At 41.8% G+C, this 25,503-nt stretch overlaps 2 protein-coding genes across 5 annotated transcripts in view; one reads left to right on the top strand and one right to left on the bottom strand.

The window, feature by feature from the left end:
• The window catches only part of TGFBR2 (transforming growth factor beta receptor 2), a 58,658-nt gene extending 55,205 nt beyond the window's left edge, over positions 1–3,453 (top strand). Inside the window, exon 7 of the mRNA XM_079301441.1 lies at positions 1,074–3,453. Coding sequence (XP_079157567.1) covers positions 1,074–1,253 — 180 coding nt within the window. The 3' untranslated portion in view covers positions 1,254–3,453. The remainder of the gene's footprint in view (positions 1–1,073) is intronic.
• A 15,183-nt stretch (positions 3,454–18,636) lies between these two features.
• Positions 18,637–25,503, bottom strand: part of GADL1 (glutamate decarboxylase like 1) — a 175,239-nt gene continuing 168,372 nt past the window's right edge. For all 4 annotated transcript variants that reach the window (XM_079301442.1, XM_079301443.1, XM_079301445.1 and 1 more), the window contains one exon: positions 18,637–20,543. In XM_079301442.1, the coding sequence (XP_079157568.1) occupies positions 20,370–20,543 (174 nt within the window). In that variant the 3' untranslated portion in view covers positions 18,637–20,369. The remainder of the gene's footprint in view (positions 20,544–25,503) is intronic.

The raw sequence follows: 25,503 nt of genomic DNA on the forward strand, positions 1-25,503 counted from the left end.
GGCAATCAGAATTTTGTCTTAAAAACCCAAGCAGAATTCAGGCATGGAAAGGCATGGGTGCCCTGATTTGAGGACATATGTCTGCCAATAAAGGCAGAAGCTTCTCTTTGAAATAGGGAATGTAAACCCCCCCCCCTTCTAAATTATTATAATTTAAAAATTAAGGGGCTCTCAGACAAAGATATGGGAACTAGAAATAACAGTTCTTTACTAGGAAAATTAAAATAGAAGTACAGTATTACAAAGAAAAATCCCAACCCTGACAGAGTCAGAATACAACCTGACACCAGTCAGTCCAATTAAATGGTGGCTACAGTCCTCCTGCAATGGCCGATGTGGTTCAGCTGAAGCAGTGATCCTGTAGAAGGTGCAGTTTTTCTCTGAAGGTCCAGGGATGATGTGGAAAGGTCCGGTTTTCCTCTGGAATCCAGTTGAAAGAAGGTATCTTGCTGTCCAAAATCTCAGTTTTTATCTAAGTAGGAAAGTCTTGGCTCCTCCCCCTGGCTGGAGCATCTCCCAGTGGGACGATGTAATTTTGTCAGTCATACAGTGGGACTGAATGGCCCAGCAGCAGATGATATCTTCCTGGAGTGAGGATGATTGCCTCACCTGGTTTTAAAGATGGCCCATTAACAAATAATATGTGCCATGGAGATAAGGGTCACTGCCCCACCCGGCTTCAGCAGATGGTGATAGAATACACATTTCTGGTCACATCCTGTATTGCAACCCAAGACAATGGGTTAAGCAGGAGGGCATGTTATCCAAGAATTTTGATCATGTTTATTAAAAAAAAAAAAAACCCTGCTTATTTCTATAGCACTAGTCCAAAGCATCATTGTTAGAACATACCAGACCGCACGCTCAGAAATGACAGTACAAATTAAAGTGTTGAAAATAGTGCAGTAGGGTTTCTTTAAAAAACAAAAAGAAAGTGTTGCCCCCACAATAGAAGCAGCAGATCCCATAGAGGGATACATAATGAACTAACCCCCGAATTTCTGAGGGCACTGAGGCAGTGTCTGAGAGAGGCTCTGTTGTTGCTCACTCACGGCTCCCGTGTGCTCCCGCAGGGCATCCAGATGGTGTGTGAGACGCTGATTGAGTGCTGGGACCACGACCCCGAGGCGCGGCTGACGGCGCAGTGCGTGGCCGAGCGCTTCAGCGAGCTCAAGCACCTTGACAGGCTCTCGGGAAGGAGCTGCTCGGAGGAGAAGATTCCCGAGGACGGCTCCGTCACCACCACCAAGTAGCGCTGCCGAGAGCTCCGGAACGGACGGGAGCCGCTCCTAGACGTGTTCACCTTGGCAAAGGAAGAAGTCTTGATCTGTGCCTCGACTTGCTTCCTGGAGGACTCAGGCTGTCACTACTCCCTTTATGCTCCAGCTCCGGACAGGGAGATGTGTTCTGGGAATTAAAAGCTGGGGGAGTAGCGGTCATACCCTAGCACTGGCGGCTGGCATCGTGTCGTAGGAGGAGCTATATATGGTAGCACTTCCTCAGGAAAAGGATTTGAAAATAGCCAATAACATTATGCACTTTATTAATGCCTGTATATAACTATGAAATTGCTATTTTTATTTATATATATATACATATATATATATATAAAATGTATGTGTATATATATATATCTATGTATCTATAAGCAACCATGTCCTGGGAAAAGAAAAGTTATTAAAAAAATGTGCTTCCAGGAAATTACCAGTGCATTAGAAATCCCACCCCTTAGGGATTGAGCCTGGGGAGACTGGTATAGCACCGCACCAGCAATTGTGCACTAAGCGTTCTGCCAAAAAATAGGAATAATATGCAATAAGAGGATGACTTTCAAAGAATGTGCTGTGACCACCTGGCTGTGGTCTTGCTCTTCACAGTTGCGGGAGCAGTCTTACAGCAGACAGGCCAAGTTGCATGGTCCTGTCTGCAGCACATTGTGGAAGGTTCAGGAATGCTTTTTCCCTCTCATCAGAACCCCAGAGTCCTCAGAGTGTTCCAGAACAGGCATGTGAGGAGGTTTGGCCCTTCCCACATGTGTGTTTTGTTACTGAGTTCATTAATGTTTTATGTTTATTGCTTTGAATTTGTGCTGCTTGCAAACAGGTTGCAAAATATCAGCAGGATGAGTTTTCCACTCCTCCCATCCCCACCCCCAAACCATACAGAACAGGACAGGGCCAGCAGCAATCCAAGCAGATGTTTTATACTTGCCGTGCATTCTGAGTATGGGCAATCCTACTTTTTTCCCCGTCTTTAACCATGATTTTTTTTTCTGTAAAAACAATGGTGTTTTTTTCCCTCTACAGTGTGTCTAATTCCTACACAAACCACAGCCTGATTCTGTTCTATGCTTTCCAAAGAGGCAACAGCTGGTGCCTTTACTTTTGCAAAAAGACCTTGGAGGTGAGGGAAAGCTACATAGAAGTAGGTTAATGGCATATCCTGCCCTCAGCATTGCTTGCATTTAGGGCTGCCTCAGCAAGTCAGCAATTCACAGAATAGAAAAAAAAAAAACAGAAACAAAGAAAGACTTTTTCAACAGGATACTTCAGACTTTGCTTACATTCTTTCAGTTCCCCAAAATGCTTGAGACAGTTGACATCACATCAGGCCTAAATACATGACAGCAATGTGTGTTTAAGAAGTGCTAAAAATTTTGTCTTTAGGTGTTTTACAGTGATTTATCCCTTTTTCCTTATGGCATGTCAGCAGGCCTTGCAAGTTAGAAATTCAACAGCAGAAACCAGTGCTGGATAGATGGATCTGGTGTGATTTAGTAAACACCTTTGACAGATAAACATCAGTATTTCTCTTGAAAATGTTGCCATACAAGTCAATAGGAATCATGCTTATTCAAATAAGAGTTAAGGTTTATAATGGCAAATACTTTATTTGAAATGGTTTTGTAACTGGTTTTTGTTTTTTTTTTGGGGGGGGGGTTTTTTTGTTTATTTGTTTGGTTTTTTTTATTCTAACCAAACTGCTCACAAATGTTAAAACAGAGCAACAGGGGCAAAACAGGGCAAAACCTCCACACCTACAATGGAACTTAGAGGTTCACTTTTGTAGGGATGGAATGTTGTAAATTCACAGGGCCATAGGCAAAGGTAGGAGATGTGGGTGGGGAGTGCATCCAGGCAGGTAAAATGTCTCAGCCCATTTTTCTTCCTCCATCCACACAGAAGGTCAAGCAATGGCAACCAGTAGTTCCTTACAGTACTGACATTTTTATGGGGTTTTTTAACACTACATGTAAAGGAAAATTTTTATTCTTTTAAGGAATATTTCACATGTACATCATGTATGAAATAGGAATGTGAGCAATATATACTCTTGTATATCAAAAGTTTCAAACACTTACCTTGCTTTTTAAGCTGTTTCGAGGGGGTTTTTGTCTTGTTTTGTATAAATGAAATGTTTATTGGAGCAAATAAAATGACACCAACTCAAGTTTGACTCTGGAGCATCCAGAATAGGGAGAGGGCTCTCCCTAAAATGAACCCTAAGATGATTCAAGTCCATTCCTTTCCACTGGGGAAATGAATGTCACTCTGTGTGCATGTGTGTCCTGCTCTGCTAATGATTCCTTCCCCTAGTCTCCACCCTGCCCTTCAGCAGAACAGCACTAGCAGATGGCCAAACTTACTGGCCCCATAGCCCCTGCACTATTACACCTTCACTAGTCTCAAAGGAAGGGAGGGAGAGAGGGCTCACAGATGATGCTTTGCTATTTCTGGATTGCTCAGGTCTCAGTGTGGATGTGACTTACAGACATGGTTTAGTCATGGACTTGGCAGTTTTGGGTTACTGGTTGAACTCCGTGATCTTCAAGGTCTTTCCATCCTAATGGATTCTATGGTTCTGTGATAAGGCCATAGTTAAACCTCAGTCATTTTGGTGCTGACATTTAAGTGAGCCAGAAGACAGCCCACTAAATCTGTGTCACTGAGAAGTGCATGATGAATGTGCTTGTGCCTCACAGCTACTGTTCTCCACAAAGAGCTTTCACCTTTTTAAGCTGATACTCCTCCCACCAGTGCCTGATACTGGCATCCAAGATGCTCCAGACATCACCATTTTTTTCATGGATTGTATTTTCATGCCAAAATCTCCACTGGCCCTCACATTTGACTGCACTGAGTTTCTCCTTTTGAACCTTCAAGTGTGGATACCTCAAAGAGGCAGCCACATGCTTTTGTTCATGGGTCAAGCAAAATCACAGAATAACTGAGGCTGGCAGGGGCTTTTTTTTTGCATCTGGCCCAGGATCATGTTCAAAACAGGCACCTTGAATCAGGTTGCTCAAGGCCTTTTGAGCATGGAGGTTTTTTGTGTGAGATTTTGAGCATGTCAGTGATTTCACAATCTCTCTGGGCACCTAGTGCTCTGAACAGAGCAACACACACAGGCAGTGTCAGGTGTGCAGTGGCCACATCTAGTCTAAAGCTGGCAAAATGAGGGCATTGTGAAGGAGGCCTTGCCTGGGTGCCCCTCCAGCAGACAGCCACAGGTGAGCAGCTCTTCCTTCCAGCCAGCTCCCCTCTGCCAATACAAGAACAGCTCTCAGCCTCCTGAGTGCCCTGCTGAGCCTTGGCAAGCCAAGCACCCCTGTGGCTGGCCCTAGAGTGTGCCAGTGCACTGGTGGCAGTGGCCACCCCTCAGCAGTCCCCACCACTGGCCACATGTTGGCAAAGATCTTCAGGCCTGGACATCCTGTTTATGCTGGCTCAAAGTCTGCGTCCTTTTGGCACAACACAGCAGGCAAGCGTTGCAAATGCCTTTCAAAAACTTAGCAGGCAAATTCCACAGATCTTTTAGTCTTGAAGTACATGATATCCTTGAAATAAAGTACCCTATATACTTCTAATAATTTTTTTTTAGTTAAGGCTTTTGCCTACCTTTCTTATCCTAAATATTGTATTCTACATCCTGCTGTGAGCAGCTCTTAATTAGCATGTCGGGCAGCATTTTATCACCAGGGTGCACAGCAAGGAGGCTCCAGCTGTGCAGTGCAGAAAGCAGCCCTTGGGTTTACTGCTGAACCTTGCAGAGGTCTGTACTGGATAAGGAAGTTTCCCAGTGCAACCTGCCTCTGTGTCACCAGTTCACATAATTTCCAGCACAGTGGGGATTCCACCCCCTTCTAGGATATTCAAAATTTCTACTGGAATAGACATGAATGATAAAAGAAGGAAAAATCATGACCCAGCTCCTGAGGAGAAAAAAAAAAGAACTAGAAAATCACTAAGACATCGTTACTCTGAATGCACCTGGAAACAAACTGGGCCACATGTAGAGCACCTGCAATATTGTCCTCTTGTCAAGCCAGCTGTACTGGGGCCCAAGGGCTTCCTTTGCTTCCAGAGGAACATTGATTAATTTCTATCTCGATCCTTAATTCTTTCTCTCACTCCTGCTTCATTTCTTTCATTTTTCTATTTCTTTTCTTCTTTTTTTTTTTTCTTTTTTTTTTTTTTTTTTTGGCATTATGTTTTTAATAAAATGCTGCCTGTGGCAATTTTTTCCTCTGGCCACAAAGAAGGTGGAGTGAATTCTGTTCCAGACTGTCTGCCTGTTCCTGAATGCAGTTTGGCTGCCTTCATGCTGCTTATTACTTGGCAAACAGTCCTGCAAGTCGGTGCACACCATGTTCCTGTTGAGAAGGCTCTTGCTGGGGGGGATGGCAAAAATCTGAGTTTCAGCCTGGGTCAGTATAAGTGATACAGGATTTTTCTCTCCTACTCTATTTTTGCAAGATTTTATTGGTGCTTGCTTATTTTTTTTTCTTTCAGGCACCTGTGTCCTACTGGGTTGCATTTACAGCACAACCCACAAGACTCAGCTGGCCTGAGCCCATGGTGCCCCAGCCTTGTTGTCTGGACCCCATTTCCTCTCCATGCCTTGACCTACTGGCTGCTCTCACCTATTTTTGACCTCTGAATTCAGAATGGCTCATGGGCAGAAATCTGGAGACAGTCAGTGGTTTTTTGAAATGCAGCCAAATTGTGAGGCTCCTGAGAGGACCAAGCCCAGGAAATAGATTTAAAATTCTTGACTAATGAATACTTTGAGCACCATCTAATCACTTCATGAGGAGGCAAAGGCAAAAGGCAGCTCATAAATTATCTATTGTGAATTATTTGCTCAGCTATAATGGTGATAAAGCAATCTCTTCAGACAGTTTCATTTAGGTAGCCAAACTCTTAAAAAGATTAGACAGTCACCTGATCAAGTTTGGCATGATTAAACCCTCGCTGCTGAAATGTCTCTTTTGCAAAGAGATGTGTGAAACCAGGGAGGGCAAAGATCCCTGGTATTTCTGCCCAGGCTGACCCTCTCCTGTGTCCCAGGAGGGAGCACTCACAGCTGAAAACATTTCTCTTTCTCCTCTGCTGCAGCAAGGGTTTTCTGCGGAAGAAACAAAAGCAATTCCCCTTGTACTTTGTTCACTCATCCACGGCTTTAAGCCCAGGCTGCAGGCAGCCCCTCCCAACCACTCCTCCTCCCCAGCACCTTCAGAGCCCAGCAGGGGCTGCACAGTGACCTCCCTCTGCCTCTGTTTTTTCATCAGGGTGCTGGTCTTCCTCCCACAAAAACTCCCCTCTGTGTCTGTGTCTCAGAAAAGACCTGCACCAGATATTGCAGGACCTCCCAAAGGGCACCTCACCATTGTTTCTGATCAGTCTGGAGCTGTGCCCTTCCTCCTGCACCACTCTACCCCCCTGCCTCATCTTTGCCCCAACAGGGACTGCCCTGACCACCAGGGTCTGTCTTCCAGAAGCAGCACCTGAGCAGCAAACCCATTGCACTCCCCTGTTTAACACACTGTCCCTTGGCTCATGTGGGGCAGAAGTGATGCAGAGGAAGCAAAGCCCAAGAGAACCACACATCAGAATCACACCATCACACATACAACAGGCTTGCATAGACATGGTGGTCAGGTTTCTGGCCAGGTTTGCTGTCTTTTTGCTCCCATGAGCAGAGCATTTGAATGATGCTCCCTGGACCACAGTTGTTTTCTTCTCTTTCTTTAGGAGAGGACAACCACGTAATCTGCTCCTGGTACCCCTGGGGCAAAGCTTCCATCAGTCTGAAACACACATGAGCAACTTGCATTAAGCCCCCCAACCTCACCCTCGACTCTCACCCTCCCCTCCCATGAATCCCAGGTGCTAAGCCAGGAATGAAAACAGCATTTTCAGCCCTGCTGGAGCAGGGGTTTCTGTATTGTACAGCTCAGCTTCCTGCCAGCATAACATAAGGCTCTCTGAAATGTCCCAGTTTTTACAGAGTGCTTCAGCCACCAGCTGGTGGTGTGAAGGGAATAGGCAAGTGCTTTATTTTGGATGAACTAAACCAGCTTGAGATGCAGGACCTGTTATCAGAGCTGTATGCTGAGCCACTGAAATGGAGCTTCCCCCCTCCCCACCCCCACCTCTATAAAGCCTCTGCTGCACAAAGAGCTCCAGAAATAGATACCCTTCTGTTAAAAATATGCCAGGGTCTTCATGATTCAACCTTTCAGGAGACCATTTAAGGTTAGAATTTTTTTTTACAGAAGCTATTGATCGCATCTAATTCTTGATTTTGCATGAAGGTGAAAACTGTCTTTCTAGTTCTCAAACAGAAGCCAGTATAAACTTCTCCTCAGATAAACATCTGTCTGTCTGTGGCTGCAAATGTTCAGCTTTTAAGGCTGGGCTTTATCTGACTTCCTTATACATGTATGTGAGTGCTGAGAGGATCTCTGCACTCACTGATCAAGGCTGTCTATGCTATGACTACTCAGTAAAAAAGGATTTTAAAGATATCCGTATTAAATTGGGAATTCATTGTTTGGCAACATATACTAAATGCTTCCCCAGACCCAGAAGTGCCAAGGGTTGCTGCTGCAGAGATTGACATGGAAATACAAGGCTTACTCTGGGGTCTTTCAGTGCATTCTCACAGTGATTTTTGAGAATCATTTAAAATACAATACTATTTTTTTGAAAGAGAAAAGCTTTTTATATGCCTAGAATGACAAAAACAGTGTTATATCTTCGATCCAACAAAACTGAAATAAAGGCTGTCAGGGAAAGGATCCAGTGAAAGAAAACACAAAGCCCATCTGCTCTAAACAGCTATGTGATGCTGCCACCAAGGAGAATTACAATTTGCAGCACATGGGTTAGCAGACAGCATATTCAGGAGCAGCCCATCAATAAGACAGGCACTAAAAATAATAGCTGCTGATACTTGAATTCAGACATTTCTAGAAAGATGAGGTTTCCTCCTTTCATCAAATTAAAGTCAAGCTACTGATTCTTCTCAACAAAAATACTTGCTTTCCATAAGCCATCTGGTGCTTCTGGAGGCAGAAAAAAATAGGCCATACCTTTAATTAGCTAAAAAGTTTAGACAGGACATAAATCTCATAGCAAGACTTTTAATTTTCCAGTTGGTAAGTCCTGTACAATTCTATGCAGACTCACTCACGTACTTTGGCTACCACCCCTTTTGCTCATCTAATCCCCATGTGAGCAGCAGGAGCAATGTTTCTGTGACATGACATCACTGACACTTCAGCCCCAACTCTGAGGAAGAGTCTGCAAAAGCAACTTGCAGGGGATTGGATATCAGGCAAAACACCAGAGGGTGGCTGGGCACTGGAACAGGCTTCCCAGGGAAGTGGTCACAACCTGACAGAATTCAAAAAGTGTTTGGACAGTGCTCTCAGGCACATGGTGTGACTCTTGGGAATGTCCTGTGCAGGGCCAGGAGTTGGACTTGATGGTCCTGATGGGTCCCTTCCAGCTCAGCTTATTCTGTGATTCCATGATGTGAAGTACTTCTTGTAGTTCTTTGCATGCCATAGTGGAACGCTCCTGTGTTTTGTGCATAAGAACATCTCCCATTAAGCAGCAGGTTTTTTAGCTTGTGTACATCTGGAAAGGACATGTAAACGTTATTAAATAAGGGGGAGTGGAGCCCCATAATTTCATTTTAAGGCAAGAATGTTAATATTAATTTTCTTGCTTTCTAATAATTTCTGGAATAGTTGCTTTAAGAATCTAAACTTAAGAAAGCTGTAGGAAATGGAAGAAAGAATTTAAATTAACTTGTTTCAACATTTCTCAATTGTTTAGGTTAATCACAGTAAACCAAACAGGATCCAGCCATACTTAAACACAGCCTTTGCCCAAGTATAAACTGTTTACTCTAGCCATGACACACAACCAGACAAAATTAATTCCTGATCTGGGGAAGAGTCTAATTGGCTTTTATTAGGTCTGGATGAAAACATTTTGGCAGAACAAGGTTTGCTTTTCAATGTGAAACAGTCTAAAAACATCCTGAGAGCAAGCAGCAGTCTCAGCATCCTCAGCACACCAGCAGCTTGGCCCCAGTGTGGCTCCTGTGGCCAGGCTGGAGCAGGGCTGTCCAAGCAGCCAGGGGCAGCCCGAGCACGGGCAGCAAATGGTCCCACAGCTGTAGCCTGGAGAGGAGAAGCCTGCTCCATGTGCTGCCATGGGCTCACTCTGGGACCATCCCTTCCCCTTACCAGCACTGCTCAGATCAATTTGGCTTCTCAAGTCTAGAGACTGCAGGCAGGTTTTCAGCACTGGTATTGTGGTTTTCCCACCCACACATTGAAAGTGCTCACAGAATAGCTTAAAGACTGGTTGTTCTATCCTTTAGAGGCCTTCACATTACTGCTAATAATACAAATTATTTAGTTCAAAAACAAATAAGATACAGTGGATTTTTTAAAAAAAAATTTTTGCCTTTAAATTTTCCAATGTGCATTTTGACAATGCTTGCTGAGGCCTGATTGCCATGTGGGATGGCCTGGCTGGAGTTCTCTATTTTTGCATTACCTGTCCTGATGTGCAAGATCAATTTTATTAGCTTCTAGAAGAGATGGAAATTTTTTTCATGGAGAAATGCATGAAATAAGCTTTGGATACAGGGTCAGAAAGGTCAAATGTTGATGTTCATCTTTTTCATCTTCTTTTTTTAATGCAGGGCCAGCACATTAGCAATAGGAATGTATGAATGTTATGGAGTGAATGCCTTCTCTTTACCATCATAGGAACACACTTCTTGCTTGAGCCACATATCTTGTCAATCATAAAATTATTAGCTTGAGGATATATGCTGGGTTTAGCTGAGTAATTTTCTTAACAGTGGCTTGTGTGGGACTGTGTTTTGGATTTTGTGCTGAACACAGGGTTGATAATATGGAGATGTGTTTGTTGTTGCTGAGCAGGTCTTGCACAGAGCCAAGCCTTTTCTGCTTTCCATACTGCCACACTGGCCGGGAATTTGGGAGGCTGGGAGGAGACACAGCTGGGACAGGCGACCCAGACTGACCTAAGGCACATTCAGACCTTATGGCATCATGCTCAGTTTATAAAGTGGGGGAAGAAGGAGGAAGAGGGGGGACATTTGGAGTGACAGTGTTTGTCTTTTTAAGTCACTATTGCATGTGATGGGCCCTGCTCTCCTGGGGATGGGTGAACAGCTGCCTGCCCATGGGAAGCAGTGAATTAATTCCTTGTTTTGCTTTGCTTGTGTATGTGGCTTTTGCTTTCCCTGTTAAACTGTCCTGTGGTGGGTTGATACTGGCTGGATGCCAGGCACCCACCAGAGCTGCTCTATCACTCCCCTTGTCAGCTGGACAGGGGAGAGAAAATAAAGTGAAAGGTTCATCAGTTGAGATAAGGACCAGGAGAGTCAATTATCATCACAGGCAAAAGAAACTTGAATTGGGGAAATTCACTTAATTTATTACTAATAAAAATCAGAGCAGCATAATGAGAAGTAAACCAAATCTTAAGACACCTTCTGCCTACTCCTCCCTCCTTCACAGGCTTTACCTTCTCCCCTGCAGTGGCACAGGGAGACAGGGAGTGGGGGTGACAGTCAGCTCACCACAGGTTATTCCTACCACTGCTCAGGGAGAGGAGCCCTTTCCCTGCTCCAGCATGAACTTCTCCAGCCTATGTCCTTCCCATGGGCTGCAGTTCTTCACAAGCTGCTCCAGCATGGGTCCCATCCATGGTGTGCAGAATTACATTTTTTAATGACTGCTTTAATTGTCTTCCAGAAGTAATTAAAATTAAATCATAGGTATTGTGAGCTTCATGTTGTGCTTTCATTAAGACAGCAGTTATGGGGGAAGAATTCTTAATTGGGAAGAGGAAGTAGCTTTCTGAATGCCATATCTCCTATATGGTTGTCTCATAAGGTTCAACACCCTGGGTCCAGAGCAACACCTTTGTCCTCCAGTTCTAAAGAAACCTATAGCAAATGCTGAGGGTATTATTTATGAAGAAAAACATTTTTTTTAAATATCAAAAACCACGCAGAAACACAGAAAATAAAACCCACCAGGAGGAACTGAAAAAAAGAAAAGTGTCTGCAAAGGTCAAACTGTTTTGTACTTGTTTGGGTATATTAGTCTTCTCTCTAGCTACAATCAGACAACAACATATTAATTTTCAAAATAGCACAGGATATCAATAGGGTGAAGAATGCTTAGTGTATTGTTCTAGCCTGCCTGATCTTGGTGAAATTCATCCTCACAATCTCATACCTATCCATGCCTACCTTTGACTACTCTGACTTTCCTGCATAAAATGAGAGTACATGTCTGGCTCCAAATGGAGACACACACCCCAGCCACATTGTGACTCTGTCCCAAGACTCCAGTGCTCCCCCATTTTCCCCTTCCCATGTCCTTGCTTTCCCATGGAGCCAGCAGCCATGGCCTGGATACGCTTTCCTGCACCTGCCAGCCTCAGCTCCATCCACATCCCAGCTGAGGCTCAGACACTTCAGGACCCAACTCTCCAAGCTGCAGCATGCCCCTGAGAGGATTTCTGCAGCTGCTCACCTTGCTCCCATGCTGTCCCAGGGGCAGAGCTGCCACCTGTCATTTGAAAAGGTGCAAGAGGAGCTGAGGAACCTGTTCAGTCCCTTGTATCTCAGATAATTAAAAGGTGTGGGAAGAATCAAACTATTTGAAGACAACTGGAAATCAATAAGAGAAGAATAGGACCCAACATAGATTTAGGTAGCATTTAAATATGGTTCCACATCAACCCAGCATTTTAAGTAATGGCCTAGGTGATGGACAAAAATATCTGCTTATTAAATCTGTAAACTACATCATGCTCTGAGAGGCTGCAAGTGTGCTGCAGGAAAGACAGACTGACAATTCAAATTCTTGGCAGATTAAAAAAATACTTTGAAAAAACATGATTGTCTTTAGTGGAAACACTTACTAAGGATTAATTAAAAGTACAGATATTTAATGGGGAAAAGCCACTTGGAGCAGTTGGCCAAAGAAGCTCTAATGCCCAGGGGGATCACAAACCTGGCAAGAATCATCTTGCTGTTAACCAAAGAAGGTGAACACCACACTGTGATGGATAAACAGCAGTGGTAGCTGAGAGATGTACAGAGTGATCCTGCCACTTTTTTAAAACCTGATAAGGTTCTGCCTCATTTTGGACAGAATAATCAGTTTTAAAACATGGCCTCTGAGGAAATACTGGAGGAATGACTGCAGTGCAGGACTAGACAAGAAGACAGTTAAAGGGGAATTAGATTATAATCTTTAAAGATGTAGAAAACACAAGAGGGAAAATACTTGTTGACCCTAATCATAGTGTTGATCAAGGACAAGGAGAAAATCTGCAACATCTCTTACAAAAACCTCATGGGAAAGCTGCAAATTTTCTGGAATTTTTCGTCATGAATTATAGACCAGGAAAAGGCTGAACACTATTTCTCTGATATCACTGATCCTGTTTCAGTTCATATTTTCTCAATGAGATCTTGAGATCTTTTCCTGCCACAGACATTGCAAGGCTGTGTTCAATCAATTCCCCCAAATGTCTGAGTTCAGAGTGGCCAAGAAGCTGGAAATTTTCTTCTGTGGGAAATTGCAAAATGTGCTGGAGCTGGGGGGCAGGACATCCTCTTTTGCAACTCCCTAAAAACACTGATATTTCTCTCAGAAAGAAAAATACTTTTTAAAAAGCCTGACATTTGGATTGCTTCAGAATAAATGTCATGCTCTGCTCTGCACTGGTGCAGAGTTATCTGGAATTGTGGGTGCAAATTTGGGCACCACAATATAAAGAAGACAGTAAGCTTTTATAGAGTTTCACAAGGATGGTGAAGGGTCTGGAAGGGAAGCCTGGTGAGGAGTGGCTGAGGTCACTTTGTTCAGCCTGGAGGAGGGTGAGCAGAGACTTCATTGTGGTCTTCAGCATCCTCAGGAGAAAAGGGGGTGGGGACAAAGGGTCAGCTACAGATCTCTTCACTCTCATGGTCAGTGATGGAACTCAAGGAAACAGCATGAAGCTGGGTCAGGAGAGGTTTAGGTCAGATATCAGGAAAAGCTTCCTCACCCAGAGGGTGGCTGGGCACTGGTTCAGGCGCCGCAGGGAAGTGGTCACAGCACAAACCTGACAGAGTTCAAGAAGAGTTTGGACTCAATGCTCTCAGGTACATGGTGTGACTCTTGGGGTGTCCTGTGAAGGTCCAGGAGCTGGACTTGATAATCCTGATGGGTCTCTTCCAACTCAGCTTATTTTATGATTCTATGATAAAATCAAGCCTGGAAACTGAGCATTCTGAAGCCATACAACTGAAAAGAGGTTTGTACATTCCTGAACTCCATTTTTTATCTTGGTAAAAAGCAAGGGTAAGGAATTACTGCTTGGCTGAGTGGCTCAGAATCAGGGAAGTTAATTTTTTCATGTTGCCATAAGTTCTCCATTGCTCATCTTGGATGCCTCAAGTGCCCCAGTGTCACAATGGGCTAGACAGCATGGAAATACATTCTGGTAACTATTTAAGGCAGGCTTAAATCAAATAATTATGGGTCTGCTTATTTTTCCCCTAAGTCCATCGAAATCCAATGCCAAAAGCAAAGCAACATTTTCTGAGAAAAAATTTTTGCCAGAAAAGTCCCAAGATCTTTCACTTCCAGTTCCCTCCTCTGCCACATGTGAGAGGTCCTGGAGTGCTCTTTGGGAGACCTCCTGAGTGTGGTACAAGTGGGTTACCCGAGGATACACCAGTAGATGGAGCACACGACTCTGCAGTGCTGGGCTTTGGCTCTCTAGCACCAATTAATATTTTCACTGTTCACTGCTCACAGCCTGAGGTACAACAGAGCTGGACCAGCCACTGAGCCTGCTGAGTTTCCTTGCTGCTGTGCTCCAGATGAGAGGCTAGGTCTTTGATGACCACTGAATTTCTTGACTGGGTGGCTTTAAATATATGCCATTTAGGCTTAACTCAAACACTGCTTTTTATGACATCATTATACTTCTCTCCAAAATTTTCTGTTTTGCAAGTGTTTAGTTTTTCCTACCTTAAACAAAAAAATGCTTGCTGCTTTTTGCAAGTCTGCAAAGATTTTGCACTTTTTTTTACTGTCTCTCCTGCCATACATACTTAGAAATCACCTAGTTGTCCATGCACATCAAACTCTAAAACTTCCAAGAAAACTCCATCAGCAAATTTCATGAACATATGTCTGATCTTTCTGGAAATGTTAGTGATGACAGTATGATGTTAGAGTAGCTCTGAATCAGTACCAAAGCACCATCCTGTCCCCATTACTCATTTTCATCTTTCACTAGTCATCCTATTCACTTTACATTTTCAGTCCTGCTTCCCATCTTATGTAGATTGTCACAAATGATAAAACAGCAAATACTTGAAGAATCTAGTTTAGAAAATCAAGTTTTTATTCCCATAAAGTTCTCTGGCTAGTCTAGTAGCATCTCCCTCTGCTAAGGCAGTATCAGGTATGTCCCATTGTTCACTCACTGCTGTCTCCTGTTGGTGACTCCTTCCACATTTTTTCTAATGCTATGGTACAAGTTTTCACAAAAACAGAAGCTTTTAGTTCCTTGTGTATCATTCATCTGTAAAAGAGGACAAGTAACATTTCTCTCTGCCACTCTGTATCTTATTCAGTTTCTCAAGGCCAAACTGGAATCCCATGTGAAGTCTGGATTTTGGTGTTACCATAGTTCAAGGAGAAGCAGTGGCTCCTCATCATCTGAGCATCTGGACTAATCCATTACTGGGAAAAGGAAGGCAAAACATGCCATCAAGATAACCTGAGTGCTAAGTTTGCTTCAGCTTTCAACCTTAGCCCTTATGCTACTCTGACATTTTTCCTTATAGCTCCAAATACTGAAAATATCCCTCTGAAAAAACAAAAAATACAGGCATGAGAGAGGGTGCAGAAATAGAGAAAAAATAAAAATCCAACTCAACATAAAACATATGTACATATAACATATATATAACATATAAACATAAATCTGCCAGTGTCAGTGCCTGACAGATTGAAGGAGTCACTTCCCAGAAGGACAAGCTGGGTGAGAGTTTATTGGAAGAATGGTGTTGTGTCCTACAGAAAAATGTTACTTTCCATGGGTCTGTGCTATTTCATGGAAAGCTTTTTCATCATACTTTCCATCTTTAAATAGCTTTGTACAATTTACAAGAAAGAAATTACTTAATCAAAACAGAACATCTGTTTGACAGATTAAGAATCTGTATCTTTCTATTATTTGCCTTCATCCTTGATAAAATAAAGATTTTACAAGTTTTCTTTCATGAATTTTAGAAATGTGATCTATTGTTCTTTAGTTGTGCATGAGCTACCAAGGTTGAAAGTGGTCCTTTCTCTTGGACTTTTAAAAGATTACCCCTTCAGTGTCACTGTTCTCACTAAGACCACTTTAAAACAAACTTTACTTTGATACACACAAAAACCATCAGTGTACTACAAAGTGTCAAGACTTGTGGAAGGGCTTCTCTAGGGTAGTGGATGGGCCATGGCATGGTGGGGCAGACTGCTGCAGTACCAGGGCATGTGCAAGTTCTTGGATGACTCCACAACTGGAACAACTTCCCTGCTCCACTCCTGCAGCACAGGCACACAGCAATTCACTCAGCAGAGGTTAATCATCCACACAGCCATTTCTTCCTTCTGTGGGCTTGCCTTGGAACCTTTGACATTCTCTTTTTTGTTCCTCTTGCAGGGCAAATTTCCTCGATTTGTTTCCTTTTGTTTTATTTCTCAAAGTAATTTTTTGGTTGATTACTGTGCAGTTACAAAATTAGAGTAATAACATCTAATTGTATATCTGAAGAAAAAAAACATGTAATTGTGGGAAACTAGATTCAATTTAAAGAAAGAAAATCCCTCCACCAGGGTGTACACTGTGCATTTGCCAGGCAGTGTGGCTTTGATTTCATCTAACCTGCAATTAGAGTGAGCAATTAAGACAAAATTAACGTGTGCAATTGCATTATTTCAGGATTTAACACTAGCAATATTTAGCAGTTACTGCACTAGATACAGTGCTCATAAGCTCAAATAATTACCAGCATTTACCAGTTACACCAGAGAAAGGAGGACAGGAATGAGTGGGCTGTACCTGCAACATCTGGTTTCCAACAATTGATTTTCCACATGTCACTCAGCCACTGAAAACCATGGAAGTAGCCAATGGGGAAAAGAGGCTGGGCAGATTTGGCACTGTTGAAAATACAGGGCTCAAATGTCACTTTTAGCTCATTTCTGAGCTAAAAGAGTTGATGTGTGACCTAACAGAAGAGAGCAAACTCAACATTTAGTAATTCTGAATTATTATCCTCTGCCTTCAACGTTTCATATCAGTTTTCTAAGCCTTGTCACAATACCTGGAGATTTAAAAATGAGAATTATTTGAGCATAAATCAGTACTGTGGGCTGTGTGTATAAGGAAGCCTCAGGCCCATAACAGGTTTTTACATACTCTTATTTGGCATATTGGGAATGCAACTCTACCAGTTCTACTAGGTTTTTCTTAAAGGACATTGCTTGTCCTTTAAGGACAGGTCAAATGATACTTGAAAAGCATCTTAATGCATCATTGAAGATCCAAATGAAAATACATTTCAATTCAGTCTCACAAAAATAAAGATAAATCTGAATCTCTAGGCATGAATCTTGAGCAGGTAAACTGAGATGTTCAGAGTGCCAGCTGGTGTTGAAATGAGAGATCCCAGTGATGAGACTCAGGGTCCAATCCAGCAAGGGTTTCCAGTTAAATCAGTGGGAGTTAGAAGAACTGAAAGCATATGTAGCCAGACTCTGATGATGAGTGTCCATTTATCACAGAAAATCATAATAGAGGTCCTGAGACAGGGACTGCTAGCTCTAGGCACAATGATTTATGTAGGCGATTTTGTGCATGGACCCATCACAAAATGCCCAAATTTCTCACAAGACCTAGCCACACAACTAAGAGCAAAATCTGCCTCTGTATCCCTTCTGTCTAAACAATTCTTTCCTTTTCTATTGAAAAAAATATTAGAGATAGACACAAGAAATTACAGGTAAGAAGTCTTCTTACACTGATTTAGGCATGTACCCCATTACTTCCAGAATTTTGTTTAGTATCCTGAAGATGGAGCTTGTCAGTAACTAAGAGAGGGAGTTCATGGTCCAATCCCAACTAGCTAGAATAGCAAAATATAATAAAAATTAAATGTCTTTCTGCACAATTAAGCTTCTGCATTTGAAAGCAGGAGTAAGATAAATCGTGACATGTTTTCACCAAAATGTTTATTAAAGATGATGTGGGTACAGCACACAGATAAACCACATCCTGAAGCAGGGCTAAATTAAGTTTCACTGTTTAAAGCTGAAGTGCTATTTATCTGGAGTGCTTAGAGGTACCTTCTATATTTGTATATGCAGTTTTAGATCGACAAATTACAAACACAGCCTGTATCTATAAGGGTATAATTTACTTCATGTTTTATTAAAATCACCAGCTACAAAATAGACATTTTGTACAGACTACTTCTACATAAGCAACAATGACAAAATTATATTAGTCCTGAAATGAAACCATCATATTGAGCACCTGGGACATGGTGAGGAGTCAGAAACAATGGAATATATATGGAGATTGGATAAGGTGCTCACATCACACTGGAAGGTTAGCCTATAGCTTCAAAGAAATCAGTGCATATGTTGATCAGAGACTGATTTTCTGCAACTATGAAAAGAAGTTCCAGTTCACTCTCATTTAAAAACACTATAGCCACCTACTGCTACAGAAAGGAACTGTGTTACATGCACCTGACATGTGTCACCGAGTCTGGAAGCAGAGAAATGCACTAAGAACATGAAGAGAAACAAGACAGTAACACTTTTTTCATAGTGGTGGTGTCACAAAACACCAGGGACCAAATTCTTAGCTGATGAAAGGTGTCATAAGTTCTCCTTGAAACAAAAAATCAAGTACTCACCAAGGATCTAGACCACAAACAAAACATCCTGACACTGTATTCTGCTTTTTCCTTCAAGGTCAAAAAAAGAGGAGGAGAAGGGGTAATGGTCCTTTCTAACTCAAGATGAAAGAGCAAAGTCATCTCCTTCATGCAGCAATCTTTGTGCACTCTGCACTCCACCCCAAGTGACTGGGAGGCAAAAAAAATCTGATGGACCTGAATTTAGGTTTTCCAAGACCAGGATAACTGGTACAGCCAGAAGCACACTCCATCAATAAATGATGGAGTGATGTGTGGGTATTAAAGAGCAAAATTCAGGGGCCGTGTTGTGATACTCATTTTATTATCACCGTGAGTTTTGCTTTAAGTCCAGTGGATCCCTATGATAGCACAAGTATATCCACTCCCAGGACACTGTTAAAAGGCACCTGTCAAGGGCTGCAGGTGACCCCTGCTCTTAACTACTGCTCTGACAGTGTGTCCTCCATGGTTACCATGACCTTGTTAAGCTTTGCACACCATCATCCTGGAGATGGAAACAGGAATTTCATGCAATGTTGGATCCTAGTACAATATAGGAAATGAAAACAAGGAAGCATTCTGTTTAAAAACAGCTTTCAGGAAGACAGAAAACATTATAGCAGAAAGGTTCATACTGGTCAGTGATACCTCAAATGCAGAATAAAAAACAAACAGCAAAACATTAACATTGAGTAGATACTGATTACAAGGTAAAAGACATGGCTATTTCCATTGGTTTGCTGCAACAACTTCATCACAAGAAATACATTTCTATCTTTATAAATGGATTCTTTTTATGGAATACAAAACAGATGAAAAGTAAAGTCTAATTCTTACCACAAAGACAAAGTGCAGAACTTAATTTTGTAACTTAAGACTTACCAAAAATGTTCAAACTGTTCATATCCTAAAATCACAGGAAGCCCTTCTCTGATCACCACTACTGTAATTTCAGAGTAAAATTACAAATTATACACTGATAACATAAAATCAAGTCATCTCAAATCTGTAGGAAAATATAAACAAACAATGACAAATAAGCAATTTTTCTATATTATTAATATAAAGTCACCATGCATAAAAATATGTATCTTCTGGGTAAATATATATTTTTTTCTTCGTTAAAATTTTAAAGTGCATCTAAAAGCTTCTAAACAAATCTTTACACTTTAAAAATAGATGAAGATGAACAGCAGCTCAGAAATCATAGGTAACTCCTGTTAACAAAGTAAGAAGTTCTAAATGTTATTCCAATGTTTTCAGCTCTCCGAAAGTGGTGATATTTTGGGCAACACTGGCACACACTGACTGGACCAAATGACCACGTTTCATAGAGTTTTGTGTTTTCACAAAATCCTGTGGGTTGGAAGGTCATCTGGTACAACCTGCTCCCAGCAGGGTCAACATTAGTTACTCAGGGCTTTGTGCAGGAGATTCCTGCAAACCTCCAGGTGTGATGACTGCACTGAGCCTCATTGTACTGCCTGCCTGTGCTCACTGCAGAAACCCTGGGCAATCCACCTAGTTAAGTGGCCTTGAGGAACTCATTTCATACAAGCTCACAATTTCCAGTCTTATCATCTTAATTACCAAATTAAAATATTGACAGAGTAGAGAAGAGAATTAACTACCATCTTAAGGCTCACTGACAAATCCACTCATAGCAGCTTCAGAGGAATTGTGCCTGCATGCATAAGTGACCAGTTGGAGTTACACTGTGCATAGGCACCCAGTAAATAGCTGCCTTTCCTGGGACACAGACACCATTTTCAGAAGCATTGCCTTCTTGAGGAAACACTTCCCAGAATGGCAGCAATGGTGCTGGAAGCACTAGCCTGCCCCCCAGCCCCCATCAGCACTTTCCTGTGAAGGGGTGTTCTACCTGCAAAGTTCTCAACACCAATCTGTAAAATGACAGCCTCCAAACTATATGCCAAGCTTTTTACTACCTTTTCACAAAATAGCACCAGAATGCTGCTGCCACTCTCTCTCCATAAATACCACACATGAGCAGCACCTGGTGCTGTGATCTCCAGCTACAAGTCCTCAGCAAGGAGCTGGATTTCATCCAGCAGGAAGTCCATGTCCTCTCGGCTCACTTGGGGGCTGATGACCACCTGGCGGAAGAAGTTGACTTTGCCCCGGTGAGGCTGGTACCCAAGCATCATGCTGCCCTTCTTCATCATCCTCTCCTTAATTATAGGAGCAACCTGGAAGTAGAGATTAAAAAAAAGATAAGTTTTTATGTCACACAGAAATGCAGCATGTTTGGGCAGGAAGTGTATTCTTTGCCTCAAAAAGTTCTTCTAAACTGAGATTTGCACTCCACTGCTTGCCCCAAGGAAAGGCAAGCTCAGACCTGCAGGTTTAAAGCACTGAGACCCTTGTGTTCTGTAATTCCTGAAAGAATTGGAGCAAGACCTCAACCCTGGTGCTTGAGGCATTCAGTGACATGGGAAAGGTTGGGTTAAGGTCCCTAGTTTTCCAGCTTTAGATCAAAAGTTTGAACTTGGAAAGAACATCAGCCACAGCTGGTTAAAGGCAGGGTTTGTCTCCTTGTGCTAACTAGGCTAAGCATGACTTCTTGCCCTGGATGACCCTTCTCCACCACATCTGCAAAGCAGCTGTCCCTAGAGGACATTCTGCACGGAACCCCTGTGAAACTCAAGTTGCCAAAAAAGTCAGTGTGATGCAATATTAAAGGACAGGGCCTGATCCTGGTGCTTAAGACTTCATCTCATAGATTTAAGACATGAGTAGCTTTTGGCTACACCAGTCTTGTGTTGCAGGGGATGACATCCCATAGCTGTCTTACTGCAGAAAAAACCCATGGGTGAGATTGGCAGAGTCAGGTCCTTATAGCAGAGCATTTGATCTCATCCCAGCAGGACTGTTAACTTCAGCCGATTAATCTTGTGCATGGCTTAAAGCATGTGATTAGCTCTACATTGTCATGCTTGAAATAGGTTAAATGCATTGCTGGACTATTCCTTGGAAGACAAACCTAAGTATTTTGAGAGGAGTATTTTTTAAAAGATCTTGCATTTTAACATCTTAGTAATAACACCAAAGTATTTCAGAATTGTGTGTTCCTCTCCTTCTCTTTTCTGATGGTTTGACTTTGAACTAAGAAAATAGGCGTGTGACCTAACCTTGGTTTCTGCATTAATTTATTTCAGCTCTAAAACTTTGTGCCTGATTTGCAAAAGAAAAGTAATGATGCCAAACTTACCTAATAGCTTTACATGACATATTTCAGTAATCTTTTTTGCTTAGATAGAAACAGATGAGGCTCTCAACAATAACAGCCTAGCTTTACTATGCTTCTTTAGTGGCCAGGTCCCCTGAGAATGGGTCACAGCAGCAGAGGAGCAGCTGCCATTTCCTCAGATCAATGTCCCAACAGCACAGACATGAACTGCAACGAGTTACTTGTAAATATATTAATCTAGTTTGCTTGTTGGAGTAGTGTGCAAATTAATAACAAATTTAATTTAATTTATTTCTTGAAATAATAAAATAAAATAAAATAAAATCCTCTCCACTTCAAACCAAAATTACAAACTGCACCCACAGTCAGGACACACCAGCCGTGTCCTGACATTACCTTGACACTATGACATTGTGCCCCAGAGGTGCTGTGCTGAGCACCATGTACATACAGAAAAGAAAAAATTCCTTTGCCTCTGTCCTTGACAGAGCCCCCAGGTGACTTCTGCTCATGGAATAAAGACATTACAAGTGCAAGGGGAGAAGCAAATTCTTCTTAATACACTTTCTCAGGCTCTTCTTTAAGATTCAAATCCCTATGGCAGCTTTTAGCCTTTATTGATGTTCCATCACAGTTATTTCATCTTTTGTATCACACTATTGATTCTCTTCATCCCAACACCTGGTGCTCCATAATCCATCATCCCAAAATGTGCAGTAGCACAAACAGAGGCCATGAAAGCAAAAACATTTACAGCTTCAGTAATTTGAGGACTGTAAATATACTGCATCTCAGTAGGTTTTCTCTCTTGGAAAGGAAAGGTAGAAAAACCTCACTTTCATGATCTCATTTATTATCTCATTCATCCTCCATGCTAATGAAGCTGTCCTTTTAATTTGAAGTGTGTTCATCCCTTTTTGAAGGCCAAACAAGCTCTTCTTGCATAAATAAAACAAAGCAAAAACTTGATTTATAAGCTTTTAACAGGATTCATTTTGGAAAGACTTTCCATGACATATTTTACATGTTCTTTTTGCTAAAGTGGTGCAGTCAGTGTAACACAGAGAACAGTAAGGAACAGAATCTATGTCCAAACGCTTAAGCACATGTCTTACAAAAGAACCATTAAGTGATACCTGCATGCTGAAGTTTGGACACGAGTGGCACAGGGTATGACTGCTAATAGAAGGGAAAGGCAGCTACCACTTTGCAGCAGAAAAATTAGACCTAGAAGAAACTAATTGCCTGGTGAGGAGTTCAATGAGTTTAATTCTCACTGAAGTCAAGGAGAAGTGAGGATGCTCAAATATCAGAAAGAGCTGCACAGCCCCATTCAGGATAGGCTCCTTGGAAAGCAATTTAGTGAGAGTGAGATTGCTTCACCAGTCCAATTATTTTCCTATGGAACTTAGTTCAAATTGCAAATCTAATTCTTTATGTGGCCTATGTGTGGAGCAGTCTCAGAATTTTAAGTGTAATGTATCCTAAACCCGAAGGTCTTTTCTCTCCTTTGCTCCCTTTACCTCTTCCTTCCCACTGCTAGCCTCCCCTGCCAATCCACCCTGGAGACTTGTTTCAAACACTACAGCACCATAAAATCTATCAGACAGGTCCTTCTTCCACCTAGGAATGTGGGCAGGAGGTGTCCTTTGTGCAAGGCCATTCTACACCAGGATTTCCTACATTGCACTGTGCAGCCAGAGCCCAGGGAGCTTCTCCTAAGGATTGATGGGTGCATCACAGTCTGCCTGTGCAGAGCTGCACAGGGGCTGGAACTTCCCTTACTACTGATAGCAGAGCTTTTTAAAACAGACCAAAGATTGCAGAGCAGTTTAGCTCCTTCTCTACCTGCTTGAGTGACAGATTAATCTCTTTTCTCACTCTCAGCCAGCACTCAGCCCCACTACTAACAATAAAAAGTTTTAGCCCTAAACTTTAAGCTGTTTCTATCAAGAGTCCAGACCACAGCTGATCCTCATACATATTTACATGGAAGATGTCAATGCTTCTTCCCAGCACATGCACACAGAGAGAAGTATGATAAGTAGCTGGGATCAGCTTAGACACTACAGCTGAGGTATTTAGTGCACCAGGGGGATCAGAAGAGCAGCATATCTCCTTCTCCATATCTCAAGTATCCATGAGAAAAGTGATTCTGCACAGTCACACCACAGGGCAACATTTACCTTTAATCCACAGCTTCCTACTCATCAATGACATTAAATTCAAATTTCTCCAGCACTTTAAGAATCTCCATCAGGCTCAGTTTATAGGAGCATAACACACTTCAGCACCCACCATTACAGGCTGACTCAACAAAAGGATTAAGCACATTCTCAGCAGAAGAATCCCATAGTGTCTCCAAGGGATAGTTCCCAATTTTGGACAATAAAAATCTAATCAGAGGACTTGATGAAACCCCTTTTTGAGAAAATTTCTTCTTCCATATAGCAAGGCCTCCAAAACCATCCTCACCTTGGTCAAGCTACGCAAACCTTGCTCTTAGGCCAAGAACAGCCTTCTAGCACATGGGTTTGTTGTGAAGAGGGAAACCTTCAGAGCAGTTCTGTTAAATAGGTAATGTTCTTACTCCAATACTCATGGCACATTTTTGGAATTCATGCACTTTTAGCTGCCTTTTGGCAAACATTATGGACATTTGTAAGAAGAACTGGTTTGTAAATTTTATTCTAATAAAAAAAAAACAAAAAAGAAAAATTGTAGTAAGATAACAAAGTACTTGATTTGTTCAAAGCACATAATCTCATTGACTTCTAAAATACATACCCCACTATCACCAGTTAGTAGTTCAATTTGTACACTTAGTCCAAAATAGCAGATACCTTCTGATGCCAAAGGACAAAATAGAGTAATCTGTCTCCTTTGTTCATACAAGGTAAGTGCACTGAGCCCCCAGCCCCACCTGCACTGGTGCTAAAGAAAAAGCAGAATTTCCCCAGAAATATGCTATCTTGTTCTTTTTTTTGCTAAAACAAAGAAATCAGCACCTATTGGTTTGAATTAACCCCTTACTTTTCTGTGCTAATAATGTCCTTGACAATTGCAATTAACAGATAAGTGAAAGTGCAGGAAAGCTCAGACTGGACAATTACAGACTGGCTTGCTGATAATGGAAGACCTTGTCAACCTTGATTATAAATTTCTTTCTCTAGTACCCTCCTTTCATCTGTAAGTGATCTCATTTTAGACCTAATTGAGTATTTTCAAATTGTGCCACCACAAACGATATTCCCTACCCTGACACTGTACCTCTGTTACCTGGATGGCACCAGTACTGCCCTCATTCTCACAGACTCCAGCTGGATTTCTCTAGTTATATATCACAACAGTTTTTCCAAACTGTGGGCTAGAGGCTATAAGCTTTAAAAGCAACATTCTGTTTTTGGTTTTGGTTTTTTCTTTTTGTTTAAACACTAAGGCAAAAGGAGTGAGTTGCAAAATTGCTAACAATGCTGGGTAAAAATATTCTGCAAAGCAATGAGTTTATGAAAATATATTGCTTCAGGGGCAAAAAAATATTGCGAATCTGAAAAATAGCCTAACATATCATCAACCAGAAAAATAGAGAAACCAGAAAAAAATAAACTTTTTCTAAACTTTGAAAACAATCATATTTTGAGTATTTCTTTCAAAATAGTGTTTTCAATTAAAACTTAAATTCAATTGGAAATCGACCCATTTTTATTAAAACCAATAGAAAAGGACTGAGGAAATTGAAACTATGCAAATTGCTTCATTTTAGCTTGCCTGAAAACAACTTTCTGGTCAACTAAAACCAAGAATTTCTTCCAGTTTCTCAATTCAATGGCCAAGCAAAGAAAGAATTCATTATTTGTACAAGCATAAGTATGTGGGATCAAAAGTACTGACACTGCTTAAATAAAACATCTGTAGAATTCTTGTCCTTCAGAAAAGACAGAAAGCATGAGAAAGCTCAT

This window comes from Erithacus rubecula (genome assembly GCF_903797595.1).
Source record: "Erithacus rubecula genome assembly, chromosome: 3".
Classification (NCBI taxonomy): Eukaryota; Metazoa; Chordata; class Aves; order Passeriformes; family Muscicapidae; genus Erithacus; species Erithacus rubecula.